This window comes from Megalops cyprinoides, chromosome 4, assembly GCF_013368585.1.
Source record: "Megalops cyprinoides isolate fMegCyp1 chromosome 4, fMegCyp1.pri, whole genome shotgun sequence".
NCBI classification, from domain to species: Eukaryota; Metazoa; Chordata; class Actinopteri; order Elopiformes; family Megalopidae; genus Megalops; species Megalops cyprinoides.
Window position 1 is genome coordinate 9394352 of NC_050586.1, and position 19181 is coordinate 9413532.

Genomic DNA, 19181 nt, shown 5'->3' on the forward strand with positions numbered 1-19181 from the left:
ACCTGATTAAGATAATGGGAAACATGCATTCAAAGACATTTTGATCTAGTGACTTATGATTAAATCCTTGAATTTTGTTTCTTAGACAAATATAAATAGTGAGGTTGATGCCTATATATGAATTTCTTTCAAAAAAGAAAATTAAAAACATTTTTGGCTACTTAGAAGAATCTAAAACATAAAATAGTTTTGATTTGTATAACACTTTTTTGGTCACTGCATAATTCCATTTGTGTTATTTCATAGTTATGATGCTATTATTCTAAAATGTGGAAAATAAGTAAAAATAAAGAAAATTGTGATGTTTAGGCTTGTTACCTTAAATTATTTGTCAGACGTGTACAACATTCAGTTTTGTCATGCCAAAATGTGGACCTCCAGGATAGAGTAATTACTGCTGATCTGATGATCCAGCAGACTTAAACAGGCACCATTGTTCTTCATTTAGATACAATGCTTTCCTGTACCATTACTCATTTGAATCCCTTATTTTATTGAACGATGAGTCATCTTCCTTGTATGGCTTATGTAACATGCATAGATGTATCACAGTCAGTTGCCTGATTTTTTTTAGAAGCTGTTATCAAGCTATCATCATATTGTTGTTTCAAAACTAGGAAGGCATTTGGGGACATCAGACCTGAGCAGATCCATACATCTTTATATGATCTAGCAATATAATTTTGTCATTAAAAACTAATTCTCTGCCACACAGATTCCACAGGGCCCTATATGGGTAATATAGCACTCGTTCTTTGGACATTATGAAATGATACACAGTACTGGGAGAATAAATATTTTCCAGACATGGCAATAAATCTGAAGTATATGACCCAGCGTTGTGTAGGAGGTTTGGCTGATCTGCTTGTTTGTCCTCAGGCAATGAGAGTCCGGCGAACAGGTCGGTAATATCCGAGTTCATCCGACCGCTCCAGATCAGTGGAGACAAGCCCGAGCTCCTGTCCGTCAAGCCGACATTCCTCACCCGGAGCCCGGCTGGCAGCCCCCGGCAGGACTTTCTGTCAGAGGTGCGTCCGTCTTGAACCCTTCGCCACGATGTACACAGTCCCTTTGAGCAGTACTGAAAATAAGTCAGTCAGAACCCCTATTTTCCCAGGAAGTACGCGGTTCCCTGGAGCAGTACTGACAACGCATCAGTTAGGACCAACTTTTTAACCAGGAAGTTCACAGTCCTCAGAAGCAGTACTGAAAAAATGCATCAGTTACAACCCACTATTTTACCAGGAAGTTCGTATTCCTCGGGAGCAATACTGAAAGTGAGTCAGTCAAAGCCCCCTTTTTACCAGGGAATACACAGATACACAGTCCCCAGAAGCAGTACTGAAAATGGAGATGGAGTCAAAATCCACAGGGTAGAGAAGGTGTTGTTCCCACTGTCAGTGTTTTTCAGAATCTGAAGAGTGATTGCATCTTTCACAATGCCTGATGGGATTTCTGAAAAATGTTTAGAATCCTCCGCTGAACTGGCCTAATTATCAAATTGACTGGGTTGACCAGTAGGACTTCGCACAGTGTATAGTGGCTGTCTTCACGTCTGATTCACATTCGCTGGAAATAGCTTGGAGCTGACAATGTCGAAAAACATGTCTGCCGCGTCTGTGCGTCAGCTTGTGAAAGCCGAGGTCTTGATATTCTTGAGAGGCGGTAATGAGAGAAGACACAGCGAGAAACTCTCGAAGTGCGATTGTAAGCATGCCACAGAACTCGACTCCCGGGGTGCGAATCAAGCAATCTGCAGCTTGTTGCATTCGGCCTGTTGTGATCCCACGCCAGTCAGACTGAGATCCTCTGCTGTTAGTCCAGGCTACTGACCAGCGTGCTTCTCTCCTTTCTCCTCCAACCGAGAAAAATTCCCCTTTTGAAGTTTGTGTGGATAGCATTCGCTCGCGCTTACTTCTCGCCTAAAGCCCATTTCGAGATTAGCTGTTGTCCTTTTATTTACTGGTGGCTTGTTGCAACACCAAGTGGGTGAGCTGGCATCCATGTTGATGGAGCAAATTGTTTGCTGTACAAATGACCACGACAGTGTTAGCCAATGTCATTGGTAGCAACGTGGCATGGTGGTAAGGAGCAGGGCCTGTAACTGAAAAGGTGCTGGTTTGATTCTGCACTGGGGCACTGTTGTTGTACCCTTCAGCAAGGTACATAACCCAGACTTGCCTCAGGAAATATCAAGCTGTATAAATGGATACCCTGTAAGAATAGTTACCTATGTAAGTCGCTCTGGGTAAGAGGGTCTGATAAATGATAATAGTGTGAAGTAATCTAATGTAATGGCCAGCTGTAGGATCAGCTGCAGCCACACAGCATCTCATTTGTTGTAACTGCATTCACAAGCATGTCCATGCCTGAGCAGGGAGTGTAAGGCACAAACACACTGTAGTCTGGGCAGACACAAAAAACAAGCTAATGGCTTTTTTAAGCGGAATTTACTTCAAACCCTGAGCAGAGCAGAAATAATCTTCCACAAGAGTGGGTTCTGCAGTTCCAGGCAACCCACGGGCGATGCTAACATCCCACTGTACTTCTCACAGTACAGAGACTGCCTTACAACTGTCTGTAATGGACAAACTAAGAAAACCAAGAGCCAGAAGCTCACCACGGTATACAGTAACTGCCCTTATCTGAGTTCATGCTGTAATGGGGAAAGGGAGCGGAGAATTATATCTGAAGAGCAGAGGGACGGACATGAATCAGTCCGGCTGTTTCCAGCATCTTCTATTTAGGAATTTGCATGCATTTTGCAGAGTTCTAACCGTAATTAATATAGTTAGTCCCACATTAGTCTACCCTGCATAATGACTCTCGGGGATGATACCGGCCTCTCTGAGTGGAGATCTGCAGTGGCCCTGGTTTCCTCTCTGCCATTGCTCCGAGACTAATAAGCGTGCTATTTGCAAAAAAAAAAAAAAAAAAAGACTAAATCATTAGATTACACAGTATTACCCTGTTCCTGTGCAGACTGTGCTGGCCATGTAATGAGACAGTTATCTTTTAATACACAGCGGGGTTTTCTTTTTTTGGCTTTCTCTTTCTCTGTCCACCAATACGGACATGACTCCTTTGCCATACCTCTCACCGGTGTGTTTTGAGGTGCGGAGAGAAAGAGGCGAGGAATTGTGCCGGGGGTTTTGATGCGAATCAATATAAACAATTTACGGAGGCAGCTTAGCCCTCGCCGCTATCGGGTTACCTTCCCATTTTGGTTTTTTTTTAGGACCGTTATTGAGCTCCAGGTACGTATCGTGTAGTCTCGCGCTCGAGACACAAACAAATCGTTAATCATCAGCAACCTTGCTCCGTATCCTTCGTCGCCTTTGGTTTTTGGTCGATGGTTTCTCTTCTTCGCCTTTTGCGTTGATTTGCATGTAATCTGATGGGCAGCTACACAGTCGGAGCCCGGCACACTTTGAATGCTAAACAGAGGCCGCGCGCCATCAATCAGAACGTTGTCTCCCTCTAGTTGCACCGTAAGATAACTGCAAGATCAAGCGTTGTTTACGCTTAAAAACCAGACATGCTTAAACATGTTAGCACCTTGAAACATTTATGCGTAGATAAATATGCATGAGCATGTCTGGATTTGCTGAATTCAGCACTTCAGAATGTTTCACACTTGTCCTATCAGTCGCCTCCCTCATATTACGCGTGTACCTGCATACCCAGTGCTTTTTTGTGGTTCTTAACTGGACAGAAGCTGAGCTACTAATCAGTTAATGACCATTGTGAAAATGTAGAAATTGAGTGGCTGAAGCTGGATGGGCCGTAGGGCCGGAGCTTATGCTGACGTCTGTGGCATGAAGCATTCTTAAGATTAAAGTGGACAAGACTCTCGTCTACTGCAGCGCCTTGGCTTCCTGTTACTTCTGTGGTAATTGCGCTGCCACTCGTTAAAAGAGAGACGCAAACTCCCACACGCCGCTTTGTGTGGGTGCCAGTTGCTCAGAGGTCTCGAAGTTTGTGTCACTTTGGGTCAGAGACCGTCTTTTCCTCCCTGGGCTGTTGCTGTTCAGTAGAAACAATGCTGCGACTCATCGAAAGGTCTTGTTCCCTTTGTGCAGATGGACAATGAACTGAGCTCCACGACCAGGTCCAAGGCGCGGTACACGGGAAAGGTCCGTCTCTGCGTCGCCCGGTACAGGTGAGTGTTTCCCGGCTCTGTGACTTGCCACCCCAGCCACGCGGCGGCCCGCTGCCTGATGCGAGTGCGCCGATCTCCCTGACAGCTCCGCTCCGACGCCCGCCGAACGCCGCGTCCCCGGTACCGCACTGCAGCACAGCTCTCACATCTCCTCTCAAACACATCCGCGCTTAACAAAACAGCCCCTGCTTATTTCCTGCCCGGAAACCCTGCGTCTCTCGCTCATGCCCTAATGAGAACGCCTGGCGACGGGACCTGTTATCCGCAGTCAGTGTCCTCGTGTTGCTTCCCAGGCAACCGCATATTGCGTTGCAGGGCCAGCCAATGCAAATCAATAGATCAATGGATCCGTTCAATGCTGTGCGAAGGGGGGGGGGGTGGTATATCTCTGGCTGCACCTGACGAGAACAAGCGCATCGAAAACAGTTGACACCTGAAAGTGTAGCATGTCATTTGGGAAGGTGCCCAGCTCTGTCAGGGAGAGATGGCCTGCGGGATTGAAAGGGTTAACACTGCATACCACTGCAGTGCTTCTTTTTTTTTCCTTTTCTTTTCTTTTTTGAGGCTCTGCAGTCTCGCACCAAGGCTTTTCCCACCCCGATTTATTTAATCTCTAAATAATGATGCACTGCCTGGCTACCACCAAAGAAAAATAAATTGTCAGCAAAATAATTGCAATCCCCTGGAACAAAGGCGAGCGTAATTTTTATTCATGAAACACAACTCCGTCCACCCACACTGTCCACCCACACTGCCTCTCTCTCTCTCGCTCTCGCTCTCTCTCTTTCTCTCTCCGTCTCTGTCTGGAATTTATTTTTAATAACGTGGTATTCCAGCTTCACTTCAGCGTACACAAATATCTCTCCTCTGAGCAGAGTCTGGTAGACTGGGGATAGAGTGGTGTTTGGGGGTCTTGACTGGGCTGGGCTCAGAGTAAGTCTCCTATGCACCTCCATCACTCCCATGCAATAAAAAAGACAGATTGTTGGAAAAAGATCAATGAGCATTTCATTATACGTGGCCCAAGGCTCCAGAACCAGGCAACTCTTTTCACTTAGATTTATTTCTACCATAGAATTTAGATTTATTTCTTCCATAGAATATCCCCCCCCCCTTCCTTTTTTAGCAATCTGGGATGGACTGTCTCAATTCCACATTGAAGATGAATTAAGTAACTAAGCCTTTTAGATTTGTAATACTTTTGTTTCATATGCTCCCACAAAGCGACAAATCACTTCAGCCCAAACTCTTTGTTGGCCTACAGATTGTCTTGGTAAGTTTGCAACACTGCTGCTGTACTCTTGAATCAAGCAACTTAAGTGGTACTAAGAAAAGCCCCACTGTACAAACAGGTTACGTCATGTATCAGATGAAAAAATGTAATTTGGTTTGACAAGTGTCCTTTGAATAAATGAATAGTTGCAAACAGTCTTATCCAGAAAACATTTCCATCAGTACATTCACATCTGAGTAACATTAAAGATGTTCTGGATAGCTACAGTATTCTCCTTTAGTTTTCAATGCTGCTTTTACATGTTAAAATTCTTTTATATTTCCTGTCATCAGTTATAACCCTTACGATGGACCCAATGAGAACCCTGAGGCTGAGCTCCCCCTTGTGGCGGGGAAGTACCTCTACGTCTATGGGACCATGGATGAGGATGGTTTCTATGAAGGTCTGCTATCTCCTAGCAACTGTTTTATTGCTTCTGTTAATCTTAACATCACTATCTAGGATTTCCCATTGCAAAACGTTCTACTCCCCGGGCACTAAATGACATATCTTTCCACAAACAATGTACGGCACATAACTGTGCATTGCATTGAGGTGATAGGGTTTCTATACACAAGTGGAACCAAATAGCTTGGTATTGTCTATGTAATAACTAATCTGCCAGGAGACTAATTTATTTTTAGCTTTATTTTTAACAAGAACAGACAGAGGGGGATCATTCCATGTGAATTTATCACCCTTGTATGATCTCTATGGACATTTTTTTATGCATGGAAGAAGGCAAATTAAATTTTGTTTGTGTTTATTCATGCCTTGCATGAGCAAAACAACTTTTGCACTTGATGGTGGCAAATCTAAATAGTCAGAGGGAAGCCCATTTATGCTCATTTTAACATGCTTTTAGGAATGCACCACACAAATCAATGTTGACTTGCTGCATTGAATATGAGTTTAGGAATGCACCATACAATTCAATGTTGATTTGCTGCATTGAATATGAGTAATATGGTCTAGGATGAGGTCATTTTTTCCTTTTTCAAGAGGACTTTAAAATTTTGCCATTTGCCACCATTATTTAAAAAATTTGGTTAATAAATACAAAATTATGATTAGGAACAAAACTGTATGTACAGTCATTATGAAAACATCTACTTAATTAAAAATCAATAAAAGTATAGTGTTAAAACATGGCATGTATTTTCAAACAATGAAAACAGAAATGCAGCATGCATACTGTGTGGACATTTAACTGGGTGATGAACATGAATTGTTAAGGCTGTGAAAGAATTGTGACTTGTATCCAAGTGAACACAGCTCACAGTTAAGTGCTAAGCAGCTAATGTAATTTAACACAGTTCATAGCTAGTGGGTATTTGTCCTTTATCTCTTGCAAGGCTCCCTTTACCATGAGGGCCCTTGAGCCTTTTCTCCTCATCTCTGAAGCCACATCTGTCACTCTGTCCTCCTCAGGAGAGCTGTTGGACGGGCAGAGAGGCCTGGTCCCCTCCAACTTTGTGGACTTCGTCCAGGACGAGGAGATGCCTCCCTCCCAGCCCGGGGACAGCGGTAAGGAGTCGGGCTACCTCAACCACAGCGGTGTGGGCCTGCAGAGCGTGGGCGTAGGCCTGGGCGTGGGCGCGGGCGGCCTCTTGTCCGACGGCAAGCTGGACGGCCTGGGCGTCGGCGGCGGCAGCCTGGGGATGGACCTCCTGGGGTCCTGCAACAACGGGACGGGGACACTGGACGTCAGCATCGACGAGATCGGCGAAGACATCGTGCCTTACCCCCGCAGAATCAACCTGATCAAGCAGCTGGCCAAGAGCGTGATCGTGGGCTGGGAGCCGCCGGTGGTGCCCCCGGGCTGGGGCACCATCAGCGGCTACAACGTCTTGGTGGACAAGGAGGTGCGCGCGAGCGTGCCCTTCGGGGGCAGGACCAAGTCGCTCATCGAGAAGCTCAACCTGGCCACCTGCACCTACCGGATCTCCGTGCAGAGCATCACCGAACGCGGCCTCTCGGACGAGCTGCGCTGCACCCTCCTCGTTGGCAAGGACGTGGTGGTGGCGCCCTACTACCTGCGTGTGGACAACATCACGCAGATCTCCGCCGAGCTCTCCTGGATGCCCAGCAACAGCAACTACAGCCACACCATCTTCCTCAACGACGCCGAGTACGACGTGGTCAAGGCGGGCAGCTACAAGTACCAGTTCTTCAACCTGAAGCCCATGACCGTTTACAAGGTGAAGGCCGTGGCCCAGCCCCACCAGATGCCTTGGCAGCTGCCCCTGGAGCAGAGGGAGAAGAGGGAGATCTCTGTGGAGTTCTGCACCCAGCCCGCAGGTCAGCGCCCCCTTATTGTTCTCCGTCTGACTCTCTGGCTGCGCCTGCTTCCTGGTTCACCTGTCACATGGTCACATCAGAAAGATGAAACTCACATCACGCACTTCACCCAGCCCATGTGAGCTCATGTAATCATTCGGCGATATTGATCGTGTGTTCCGGATCACCGCTGAAGTTGTGAGCAGACGGATAAGATAAGGAATTGGCTGTCGGGGTTTTTTTGTCTGTGACATCGACATCAGATCTCTTTGGAAATTCAGTTTATGTGAAAGGGTTGTTCCTACGCTATTTGCAATCTGCATTCTAGATAGATAACATGGTTATCTAACAACTGCAGGCTTACAAGCTGCTTCACGTATGGTCAGATTCTCCCTCTGCTTCTGTGGGCCTGAATCTGACTGTGTGGAAGCTGATAACTCCTTTGCTTGACCCTGATTTACACCTCGGTGGCCCCAAACGGCGAGATTGTAAACTGGTTCGTAAATAATGCCTCCAGATTTGTCTTCTCAAAGTGCGCAGCCGTTAAATGTAAATTAGATTAGCCGGCTTTACAGAATATTAGCTTTTTATCCCCGGGGGGCATTCCCGTTGATCAAAGAGGGCAAATTAATTCACAGACCCCCTCCGTGGGATGCGAAAGTCAGAAAACAGCTAAATCAAAGTCCATGGGTTGTTTCTGCTGCAGTCAAGACACAATAGTATTTCACATGCGCATTTCCTGTATGCAGCAATGCTACACTATGGATCTCTCGATCGGTGTGTGCTCTGCAGGATTTCAAGGGTCTTTAAGTGAATCACAGGGAAACGTTTTTTTTTTAGCCCAACACTGATTATTCATCTCAATTCAGTTGCGGGTTAGTGCGTTTGCAAAGCAGGCCCTTCAGATTGTAGGTGGCAGTCATTCTCACTTAGACTTCCTGGAGCTGATGTTATTCCAAGCGTACACCGCTGAGAAGTCCTCTTATTAAGATATTCATCTTGCAAAAAGGTTTCTGGCTGAACAGCACCAGGCAATTTAAACGGAGTAAATGACTTGCTCTGGTTCTGACAAGCTCTATACCTGTTATATTAACAGGCTCTGTACCCCGTACAGCAAACATCTCAGCCATGGGCCTCTTTTTCTTTCTTGCTTTCAAAATGTGTGCCATAGCCCCCAAGGACTCCTCTGTTCCAGCTTTGAAAATAAGCAGCGCGCTCCGAATAAATAAATATATATCCGACGTGTTTCCCGGAGTAGGCGACGCAGATCGTTAGAAGGAGAAGAGAGGTGGGATCAGTGGAGGAGAGCTCGACGCGCGATGCTTAATGTGTGCAAATAATTTGTCTCGCTCACAGGGATCCTCTCTCCCATGAGACTCCTTCTGTTCTGTAAAAACCGGGAGACGCTCCAGTCGTCGCGGGCGGGGACACCCCCTTTAAATCCACACACAGACAAATTCACAGTAATATTTACATTTGTTTATGCGTGGCTGATGATCAAATAGAAGAGATATTTTTTTATGGGGGAAGACCGTGTGAAAAGACACTCCACTGAACTCTAGTATTCGCCGATACCTCAAGGACGGAATGAGTCTGTTAAAGGTTTATTCTCCTCGTGGGCTCACTGAAATCTCACAACATGGTGTTTTTATACTGTTAGAGTGTTAGAGTTTAGCTGAAGGATAGATTCTGTCAGTCGTTGCAGACTTTTATAAATACAAAAACAACATTTATATTTTGTATTTCAGATTGCACTGACAGGATTTCTTGTTTGTATTGTTTTACGGGGAAGACCTCAGCAATTATCTGTGTAACTATCCATCTTCAAACTGTGCTAGAAGGAAATTAATAGCGACCCAGATATGTTATAGTGAAAACTGCATATCAGTAATTATCTTAAAAACAAAAGCGGTGCATAATATGCTTTCTACCTACTGTAGCTAGCTGTGAATTTTAACAAAGACTGTTGTTAAATTAGGTAGGTTGAGTTAATTCTGCCTAACTAGCTGGCCTTGATAAATTAGCTTTAGAACTGGAAATTTGTTGTTATATCCCCTGGGCATGTGCATCCAATGCCCCCATCAAAAATTCTTGGTTGAAAGTACTGCCAGTAGCATTTGCGTGGTTGTGCTATTATTTTTCTGTTAATGGGGCTGTTGTCTGGAGATGAGCCTGTTATTTAATATGTCGAGGCTAGAATTAAGAGATCTGTCTGCAGCTATAGTTTTGAGATATCAAGCTTTAATGCTCTAAAATTCCATGGTATGTCATTACACAATATGTAAAAGTGGTTTCAATCCACTGTATAATACAAGGATGATACAAAGAGCATTATTTTCCTATAACAATGCATTCTAAGCCTTCAGTTTAGTGGGTAGAGAAATGTTTTCTGTGTTATCCACCCTGTGCCTGTGTCATCCTGTGTGTGTGTGTGTGTGTGTGTGTGTGTGTGTATGAGTTCTCCATCTGAGTAATGGATTTGTCTGCATCTATTTCCTGCCATTTTGGTGAAGGTCTCATCCATTCCATCCCCAGAAGAATGTATAGGAAGTATTACCATGAGAGTCTTAGGGTATGGTTTTTCACTGTTTAAGAAAAACCATCCAGACCAAACCAGTGCAGCCATCCTCTGTGAATCGCACATCACTGGTCAGGTTTTCACCTGTAGAAAGACCACAGCATTTGTTTTGAGAAGGGAATAAAATCTGATTAAAATACACTTACAAGCTTGTTTACAGAAAACATCTGTAATAACAAGTTTAATTATTATATGGTCACAATCTGCTCTTTTAATGGAAATAACAAAGTTGAGAGATTTAAATTCAGTTTAATGAGTCATCATCCAGAATGGAGCCTGTTTTCTGTAATTTTTCTTTTTTTCCACTGTCTTCCTGCATGTGTAGTATATATTTGTTGTGTGTGTGTATGTGTGTGTGTGTGTGTGCGTGCATGGATGTGTGTATGTAAGTCTGTGTTCAGGTAGCTTGAGTCATTCTCATAAAGCATCTCAGGGGGCAAGGTGAATTCTTCCAGAGCGCTAGTCATTTAGTCCATGTCTGTGGTGAACTGTCTCCTCCTATAAGACATTATTGCAAAAGCAGAGTTATGGAGCTGAAAGGGTTGACAGTTACAGAGAGAGATCCTTATTAGAAGATAAGCACTTCCTCTGTGGGAATGGACCATTTGCGGCAGAGATTCTCCCCACTGAAACCAGCTGCTCTAGCAGTGTTGTGCGGGTGAGTCTGGGGGGAGCAGGAGTCGTCCTGGGAATATGTAGTTTGATAGCAGCTAACATTAGGGTGCCTTCACCTTGCCTTGTCACACAGGCTCTTGATAAGATAAAGACAGCATCTGAGCACCTTTCAATTACGGGGGAATTGATCTTGTTCCTGTGGATTAAGCTCTGAATGACATGATCCTCTTTGTTTCCGCCATGTTCTCCTGGGTGACTCTTTCGAGTCCAGCCTCTTCTTGGGTCTGTGGCCAGGTACTCAGGTGCAAAGAGCAGATAGGAGACAGCACACTGTAGCAGATCTGAATGCGTTCAGTAAAATCGTTTAGCCCCATTAGATACAGCTACCCAGGCATTAATGAAAAATACGCTGTCCCCTGCAGATTTATGTCTGTTAATCAAATTATCAAACTGACTTCACTTAAATATTTTAGTTACACACCTGCAACATACATTAGCTACACCTCCTACAACTACGTACTTGCAATTTTACATTCAGCTGAGCGCATCAGTGGTAAATTCTACCAGAGCAGAGCTCATAGCATTATTTTCTTTGTATATTCCATGCCGTTCAGCTAGGCATAGCTACCAAGACACATTGGATCAGTATCGAAAAAGACAATGTAATGACAGCAATGTAAACACTGCCACGAGTCCTTGTTTGCACGTGTGCTTGTGTCCACTTCCTGCTCAGCAAATACCATCTGAACACAAAGCAACCGGTAAAAGCAAGGAAGCAGCATCACACAGGCATTTGTCCAGCTCCATTTTTATCCTGGAAAGCCCTGTATCGTCCCTGAGATCATGTTATAGGATCCATACGTTAATCACTTAATCCATGTAAACATGCAGATTAAGATGCAAGGCTTTATATGTAGTGTGCATGTAGTCGTGCTGTAGTCAGTGTATCTACTGTTTTAAGCCTTTTGGTCCTAGCTATTTTTCTAGTACTGCAGACCCACCAAAACAAATGAAGCATGAAGGCATATGAGGAAAAAAATATGGAGTCCAAACTATTTGAAAACACTTTGCAGTGCAATTTGATGAGACGACGGTGTTCTGCTCCTGATATTACCTGTGTGGTTCGGATGTAGAACCTGACAGATCAATTTCCTCTCAGACGCCTGTTCATTCGAGGCCATCCTGCATTAAGATTATTCTTTGTGACAAATGAGGACCTCCAAGACAAAATGAATCAGGCAGGGGTAACGCAAAGATGTGTGGAAAGAGCTGAATGTTCAAAAAACATTCGCTGCTGAGTTCGTCTCATCTAGAGGCCGCTCTCCTCTTAAGCTCCTAGCAGTCATATTTCTACATTAAAAAAAAGAAGATATATTGATGAATGTATTCCGACAGCACCCACACAGGTTGTCCCGAAATGATGCTGAGCCGGCAGCTGGCTGCGTCTTCTTGCTGTTTGTCATGGCCCTGCGCAGCCAAAGGCCTGTCCACGGCTGCAGAGACGGAGGCTGGACTGCGCAGATAGGCCTCACTCAGTAGCCCCTCAGGGAGGACTGGTGCATCCCATGCATTTGAAAAGCTGCGGGCTGCCTGGCTGTGGTGGATGCTTGCTGTAAAGGGTCTGTGTGTGTGTGTGTCTATGGGAAGATGTAGACAGAGATGCCTTGGGCAACAGTGTGCGGTCTTGCAGAGACAGTAACCAAGGTCCAGGCCCTGCTAGTCCCCGCAGTGGAGGGGCTGTCACTGGCAATGGTGGCGTCTCACAAACGTGGGAAGAGTCTCATATATTAGCAGTCTGTTGTGCTACGAGCACGGGGAGAGAGATAGAGAGAGAGAGAGAGAGAGAGAGAGAGAAAGAGAGAGAGGGAGAGAGAGAGTGAGGGAGGGAGAGAGAGCATTTAGAACAGGCAGCTGCTGTGTCTCTCACAAACAGTTCCAATGCTGTGGTCAGCTAATGATTAAACAATGTCCTGTGGATTGCAAAGCAGTGGTTGTATTGGCTTTTCATTAGGCTACATAAATGCACACACTCACAAACACACAGCCACACGCACGCGCACACACACACACACACACACACACACACACACAAACACAAACACATACACCCAGACACTCATGCACATGCACACACATGCATGCACGCTCACACACACTCACAGCACTGCAGTCTGCTAATATATGCATGTAAACATGCACACACTTACACAAGTACATGTGTACACAAAAACACACACACAGCCACACACACACGCACACACTAACACGCACATACACACAAACACGCACACATGCTCACAGGACTTCATGCTGTTAGACTCAGAAAGGTATTTTCTATTATTATTCTAACTCCATTCACTATGTGTTGGACTAGACCAGATACAGATGACATCATTTGTATGCATTCTCACTTGAGGAGTAGTTTCGATGTGGAGCTGGTGTTGTACCTTTAAGGTTGGTGGTCGAATTCCCAGGCTAGCCATTGTACCCTGCAGCAAGGTTCTTGGTGTGAATTGCTTCAGTGAGTATCCAGTGCATAAAACGGTATGTAAAATGTAAGTTCTGTCGACCTCGATAAGGGTATCCACCAGGCTAATAATAATCCTGTTTGATCTCACTTGGCACGTGACTAGAGTGAAGAGAGAAATGTGAAGGTGGGGGGGGGGGCTGGGTGTTCAACTCTGTCAGGTAACTCGGGGTGTGGCCTAAAAGAGCAATCCAAGGGGACAATGTGCCAGACACATGACAGGGGAGAGGAGTGACGTGGTGTCGCTCTCGCTCCCCTGACCTCCGTGCCCTTTCAGATTATTCTTAGTTCCAGTTTGTCGACATGTTTTTGTGTCTCTTTATTGCTGACACCATTTGAATCGCCTTGCACGAAATTTGCCAATTCGTTTTCGCATCTCTCTTTTGTTCTTTGTGAACCAAAACTCAGACGCAAAAAGCAAGATCAATTAGCATGTTCGATTGCTATCCGCGTTGGTCTCTTCCGTACACGACGTGCTCAGCGATGACTGGTAATGCTGGAAAAAAAAGAGGCCTGATTTTATAGATCCCAGCATGTGCATAGCACACGCACTCCAGAAAAGACAAACACAGACACACAGGCACATTCAAACACTCTGCAGCAAGGTAATGACTGATGCACCCTCTTCCACATTGTTTCTGAAGTCTACATTTCAGACTTCAAGTCTAATCACTGCCACATGCAATCACAGGGATTTTGCAATACCTCAGTGCAGAGCCATTTTTTCCTCATAGTCTGTGACCACTTGCTGTGACCAGTAAGCTCTGAACATGCTGTGTGTCTGAAAAAGCCAGAGGGAGGGTGCAGTCCCATGTAAGATTACATTGTTTGTGTGTTTGTGTGTGTGTGTGTGTGTGTGTGTGTGTGTCTGTGTACTGTTGTTGTGATCCCGCTGATGTGCTGTGTCTGGTGCCTCTTGCCTCAGGACCCCCCTTCCCGCCCCAGGAAGTGCAGGTCCAGTGCGGACAAGCCGCAGGGGTCCTCCAAGTCCGCTGGAAGCCCCCCCCACTCACCCCCAATGGAACCTCTAATGGGGCCAACGTGATTGGCTACGCAGTGTGCACAAAAGGACAAAGGGTGAGCCACCCCAAGCCAGAGTTCTGCAACACTAGGAATGCAGAGTCGGAACACTTTGAATAATACAGTTACTGATTGACTCTGGCACCGTTGAATGTTGTGTGATACACCAACGCCCTCTGCTGGGAAAGGGTGGTTCTACAGCAGCAATGAGTCAGTCCTTTATTTCTGGGACCCTGTAATGCTTGGGGTTAAAAGTAAGAATTTAAGGACTTCTTTTTTTTTAAATCCTGCCAAAGTGAAAATGATCCTAGGAATGTTGCAAAAAAATGGATCTTTTAAAAATAATTTAAAAATATAATAATTTAATTTAATAGTCTGAGTGTCAACAGTATTCTGGTCTGTATAATATTTTGCGGTGTCTGATAAATGTATATTAATCAAAAAATATTTAACCATACACTTAACAAAATTGTAAATTATGCACTTAGTGAAACCATCTGTGTACTTACTGTAGTACAGCCACAGATGGACATTTTTTTCCATTCGGTGGAAAGGCTCTTTGATTTCAGCATCTGTTCATGCAGGTTGCGGGCTTCCTAAACCATTTAAAGCTGAAATGTAGATTAATATGTTTTTGTGATACAAAACAGTGCTACAGTTTCAGTACCTCTCTCTGCCTTTAGGGGCACTAACCTTCATGTGTAAGTAACACTGGATATGTCTGAACTGGAAAGTCAATGTGATAGTTGTCAGTGGACCTGTCTATTTTTCCCAGATTGCTGAGGTCATGTACCCAACAGCAGACTATGTCACAGTGGATCTGAACAGAATCCAGTGTCTGGAAGCCAGGGAGGTCATTGTCAGGACGTTATCAGCACAAGGGGAGTCACAGGACTCCCCCGTCGCCACCATTCCGCACAACCTCCTGGTGCCTCCGCATCCGCCCCCCCATCCGCCTCCACACCCGCACCCCCCACCGCACCCGCAAGCCCACCCACCCCACCTCCAGCCCCACCCTCCACCCTACCCGCAGACCTATCCCCCGTCCCACCCCCAACCCCAGATCCACCCCATGCCCCACCCCCAACCCCAACCCCAGCCCCAACCCCAACCCCACCCCCCACCTCACCCCCAGGTGCACCCCCAGATGCACCCCCAGGCGCACCCCCAGCCCCTCCCGCAGCCCCTCCCACAGCCCCATCCCCAACCCCAGCCCCACCCCCTCCCCAAGCCCAAGCCATTAGCAAGTGCCAGAGAGCCAGAAACCAAAGAGCAGGAGCCCGGCGTGGCTCACCATGGCATGCGGCTCAACCAGCCCTGGGAGCCGGCTCGCCCCCCCTCGCCCCTGCCCCCGTCACATGGACACACCCTGGAGCCGCCCCACCTCCAGGGCCGCCGCTCCCCTTCTCCGCAGAGGATCCTGCCACAGCCTCAGGGAGCCCCCATCCCCAACACCGTGGCCAAAGCCATCGCCAGGGAGGCGGCACAGAGGGTGGCGGCTGAGAGCAACCGGGTGAGTGTAGTATAGCGGTGAGGAGCATGGCTCGTAACCTAAAGGTTGTTGGTTTGAGTCCCCGCTGGGACACTGCTGCTGTACCCTCATGCAAGGTACTTAACTCATTTGCTTCTGTAAGTATCCAGTGGTGTAAATGGATAACATGTAAAAATTGTAACCTATGTAAGTCACTCTGGTTAACAGCGTTTGCTTAATAATAGTAATATAATGTCAGTCCCTGCCCCCCTGCTCTGGCCTGCTGGTTAGATGGATTCAGTGTTGAAACACATTGCACTATAACAGCCTGACAAATCACCAATTAAAACTAAGAACATGATGGCTGCCGGTTTAACATGGATAACAGTGTGTTTTTCAACAACACAGTATGCAAAGAGCTCACAGAGCTACACGGTCTGTGCTTTGTTCTGAGTCTAATTTCACTCACTGACACAGTAAGTGTCTCACATCTCACATAGAGTGGCACACTCTCAGTGTTACACAGGTCTTTTACTGGCACTGCAGTTCAGCATCCCTCTATTTTATTCCATTTGCTGAGTGCCTTTCTCATGGTGACTTACATGGTTTTACATGAATGTCATTGCACAGCTGAATATTTATTGAAGCAGTTCCAGTTAAATACCAACTGGGGATTTCAAAACTGCTGAATTGCTTTTGGAGAACGAGCCGAGCTTCTTATCCACCATTCCACGCTGTCACTCACTTTTGTAAACGCAGCCAGATTATTTCATTGCAGTATGATGTGACACAAAATTCATATCGACCCAAATTTTACCAATGTCACACAATCAAGTTTTGAATCAGCATGCGATTGTCGCAGGTTATGCTTTATCGTTCTGATTTTGCAGGAAATCAATCAAGCTGGTATTTGATTGTGTGTATGGGGTTGCTTATTTCCTTATTTTACTTTTAAGGTGGAAAAGAGGAACATCTTCAGCGAGAGGAGTAACGCCATTCACCCCCTGAACTCAGACGAGGAGGAGGAGGGGTACGAGTCGCCCCACACCAGGAGGAGGGGGGCCTCTGTGGACGAGTTCCTGAGGGGATCGGAGCTGGGTCGGCAGGTAAGGCCCGAAACTCCACCCAGAGTGGGCGGAGCTGTCGTGTAGCTCACACTTCACAGAAAATCAAAATCACATACCCGCACAGATGCTGATATTTGGTTCACTGTACAAGTAGAAATAAGGTGACATCCTGCTGCCAAGAGACAGCCAATTCACTGTCACAGCTGTGACTCTGTTGAGTAGGCTATGAAATCTTGCAGCCATTTGGTGTCTACAGTACATCTTAACTTAAAATAGTTGTATTATTGTACTGCTCTGGATGACAGAGCTGTAAACAGCTTCTCACGTTGTCAAAAAATGGGTGCTTTATTCTGTGTCATCTCAACAGAGTCTTCCCACATCAATAACAAATGGAGCTGAATGCCCCTTTATAACAGCAGAGTACTGAACAGAGTTCAGTTTTCATTGTGACGGCATTAAAAATTCATCTTTATCACATCTTTGTGTTTATAGATGGTATCAGCATTTGTGAGGCCATTGAATTTTTAGTCGTGTTTCAGCTACACTCTTTCATTTTGGGAATTGCTTCATAGCATAAAAGAAAAAAACAATTTGAGTCTCATGTGCAGTATACTACTTGTATAGCTTTGATTTGGTAATGATTGCTGCTTCTACTGCCTTTGGCTAAGTATAAAGACAAGTTGCCCTAATTATAAATATTCTCATTAGCAAGTCAATGAACCTTAATAAGTTTTAATTGGACACAGGCTGCATTGCAAATTGAGAACTTTGCTGAAAGGCTATTAGCACTATTTAAGTAGATTTTATTCGCCTTGTACCAAAGTGCTGTGTGTAATGTCATTTTAAGCACTCACTAACAGGTAGGAAGAAGTCTGCACAGTTGGAGTGATTTGTGTTGGTAATATTAACCTTGATTATTTTACCCTGAATGTTCTGATGAATAGATTATAAATTAATTACATTGTCAGGGCAGATCAAAAAGGGCACTTAAATACATGAAAAATGGACGTGTTCTGTGTCTAGTGACATAGAAAAACAATAAAATGCTGATCATGAAATTAATATTAATCTCCAGAACAATAAAAATATATTTTTGAAATACAATAAAATGATCTCTTTTGAGTGACCAGATTAAGAGGGAACATTTCAAATCTGACGGCAGCAAAGAAAAAACGGTTGTGAAGGTAAAATAAGGCTTCATGAACTACAAAATGGGTGGAGCTACAAAGTGTTACTAGTGACATACTTATGTGAAGCTGTAGTCTTTTGCTATGAAGAGCACAGTCTCTTGATTAATTCATAGCGGTCTGTGATTACGGAGTTCAGAAATCCTCGCTCTCATTAATACAATGACCTGGTGGGTTTAAAGAGAACTGATTGGCTACACCCTGTCCTCAGCATTTTGCTGTGTGGAGCAGAGTTGTTTTGATTGGTGCATACAAGTCAGTGATTGTGACATCATATGGTACCTCCTCCCATTATGGAGCTGGGGACTCATCACTGCAAACAGGTGTGTATTAAGATGGGATAGTAAACTGCATAAAGTGGAGAAGATGGCTGACCAGCTGTGCCTCCCACCAGCCGCACTACAGCCACAGCGAGGAGTACCAGACGGAGAGCAGCCGGGGCTCCGACCTGTCGGACATCATGGAGGAGGACGAGGAAGACCTGTACTCCGAGATGCAGCTGGAGGAGGGCAGGAGGCGCAGCATCAACTCCCACAACACGCTCAAGGTAAAGGCTCAGCCGCGCCTCCTGGGGGGTGCTGCACTCCGAAAGGGGGAGGGGAGGGGGGGCGGGTACCGGAGGGCTGGGGGTGGGGGGTTGGAGTGGAGGTTTGCGGGGGTTCCATCTCGCCTGCAGCGGCCTCTGCGGCCTCGTCCCTCTTTCCACTTCCTCCATGGACGGCTGCCCGTAGCCCTGCTGCCTCCTAACAGAGCCCTGTATCGCTGCTTTGTCATTCAGAGCATAACACATCCTGACTGCATACATACAGCATATGCACATGTGCACACAGTCCTCATGTGTTTATAAAACACTGCTAAGGTGCTTGTTGTGTTTAAAAACACCATTAAGATGCTTGTAGTGTTTTAAAACACCATTAAGGTGCTTGTAATTGATCTGTAGATGACTCAACGTATGTACAACATGTACCCGTGTGATGTCCCTATTGAATGCTGGCAGAAAG

The 19181-nt window shown here is 45.5% G+C and overlaps 1 protein-coding gene across 19 annotated transcripts in view; it reads left to right on the plus strand.

Moving 5' to 3' along the window:
- rimbp2 (RIMS binding protein 2) overlaps positions 1-19181 on the plus strand; it is a 132277-nt gene that overhangs the window by 95361 nt on the left and 17735 nt on the right. For all 19 annotated transcript variants that reach the window (XR_005004911.1, XM_036526060.1, XM_036526065.1 and 16 more), the window contains 8 exons: positions 880-1028; positions 4083-4162; positions 5729-5838; positions 6867-7736; positions 14361-14512; positions 15231-15968; positions 16883-17032; positions 18575-18727. Coding sequence is in view for 18 of the 19 variants with exons in the window: in XM_036526060.1 (XP_036381953.1) it covers positions 880-1028; positions 4083-4162; positions 5729-5838; positions 6867-7736; positions 14361-14512; positions 15231-15968; positions 16883-17032; positions 18575-18727 (2402 nt within the window). In the remaining variant the exon portion in view is untranslated. The remainder of the gene's footprint in view (positions 1-879; positions 1029-4082; positions 4163-5728; positions 5839-6866; positions 7737-14360; positions 14513-15230; positions 15969-16882; positions 17033-18574; positions 18728-19181) is intronic.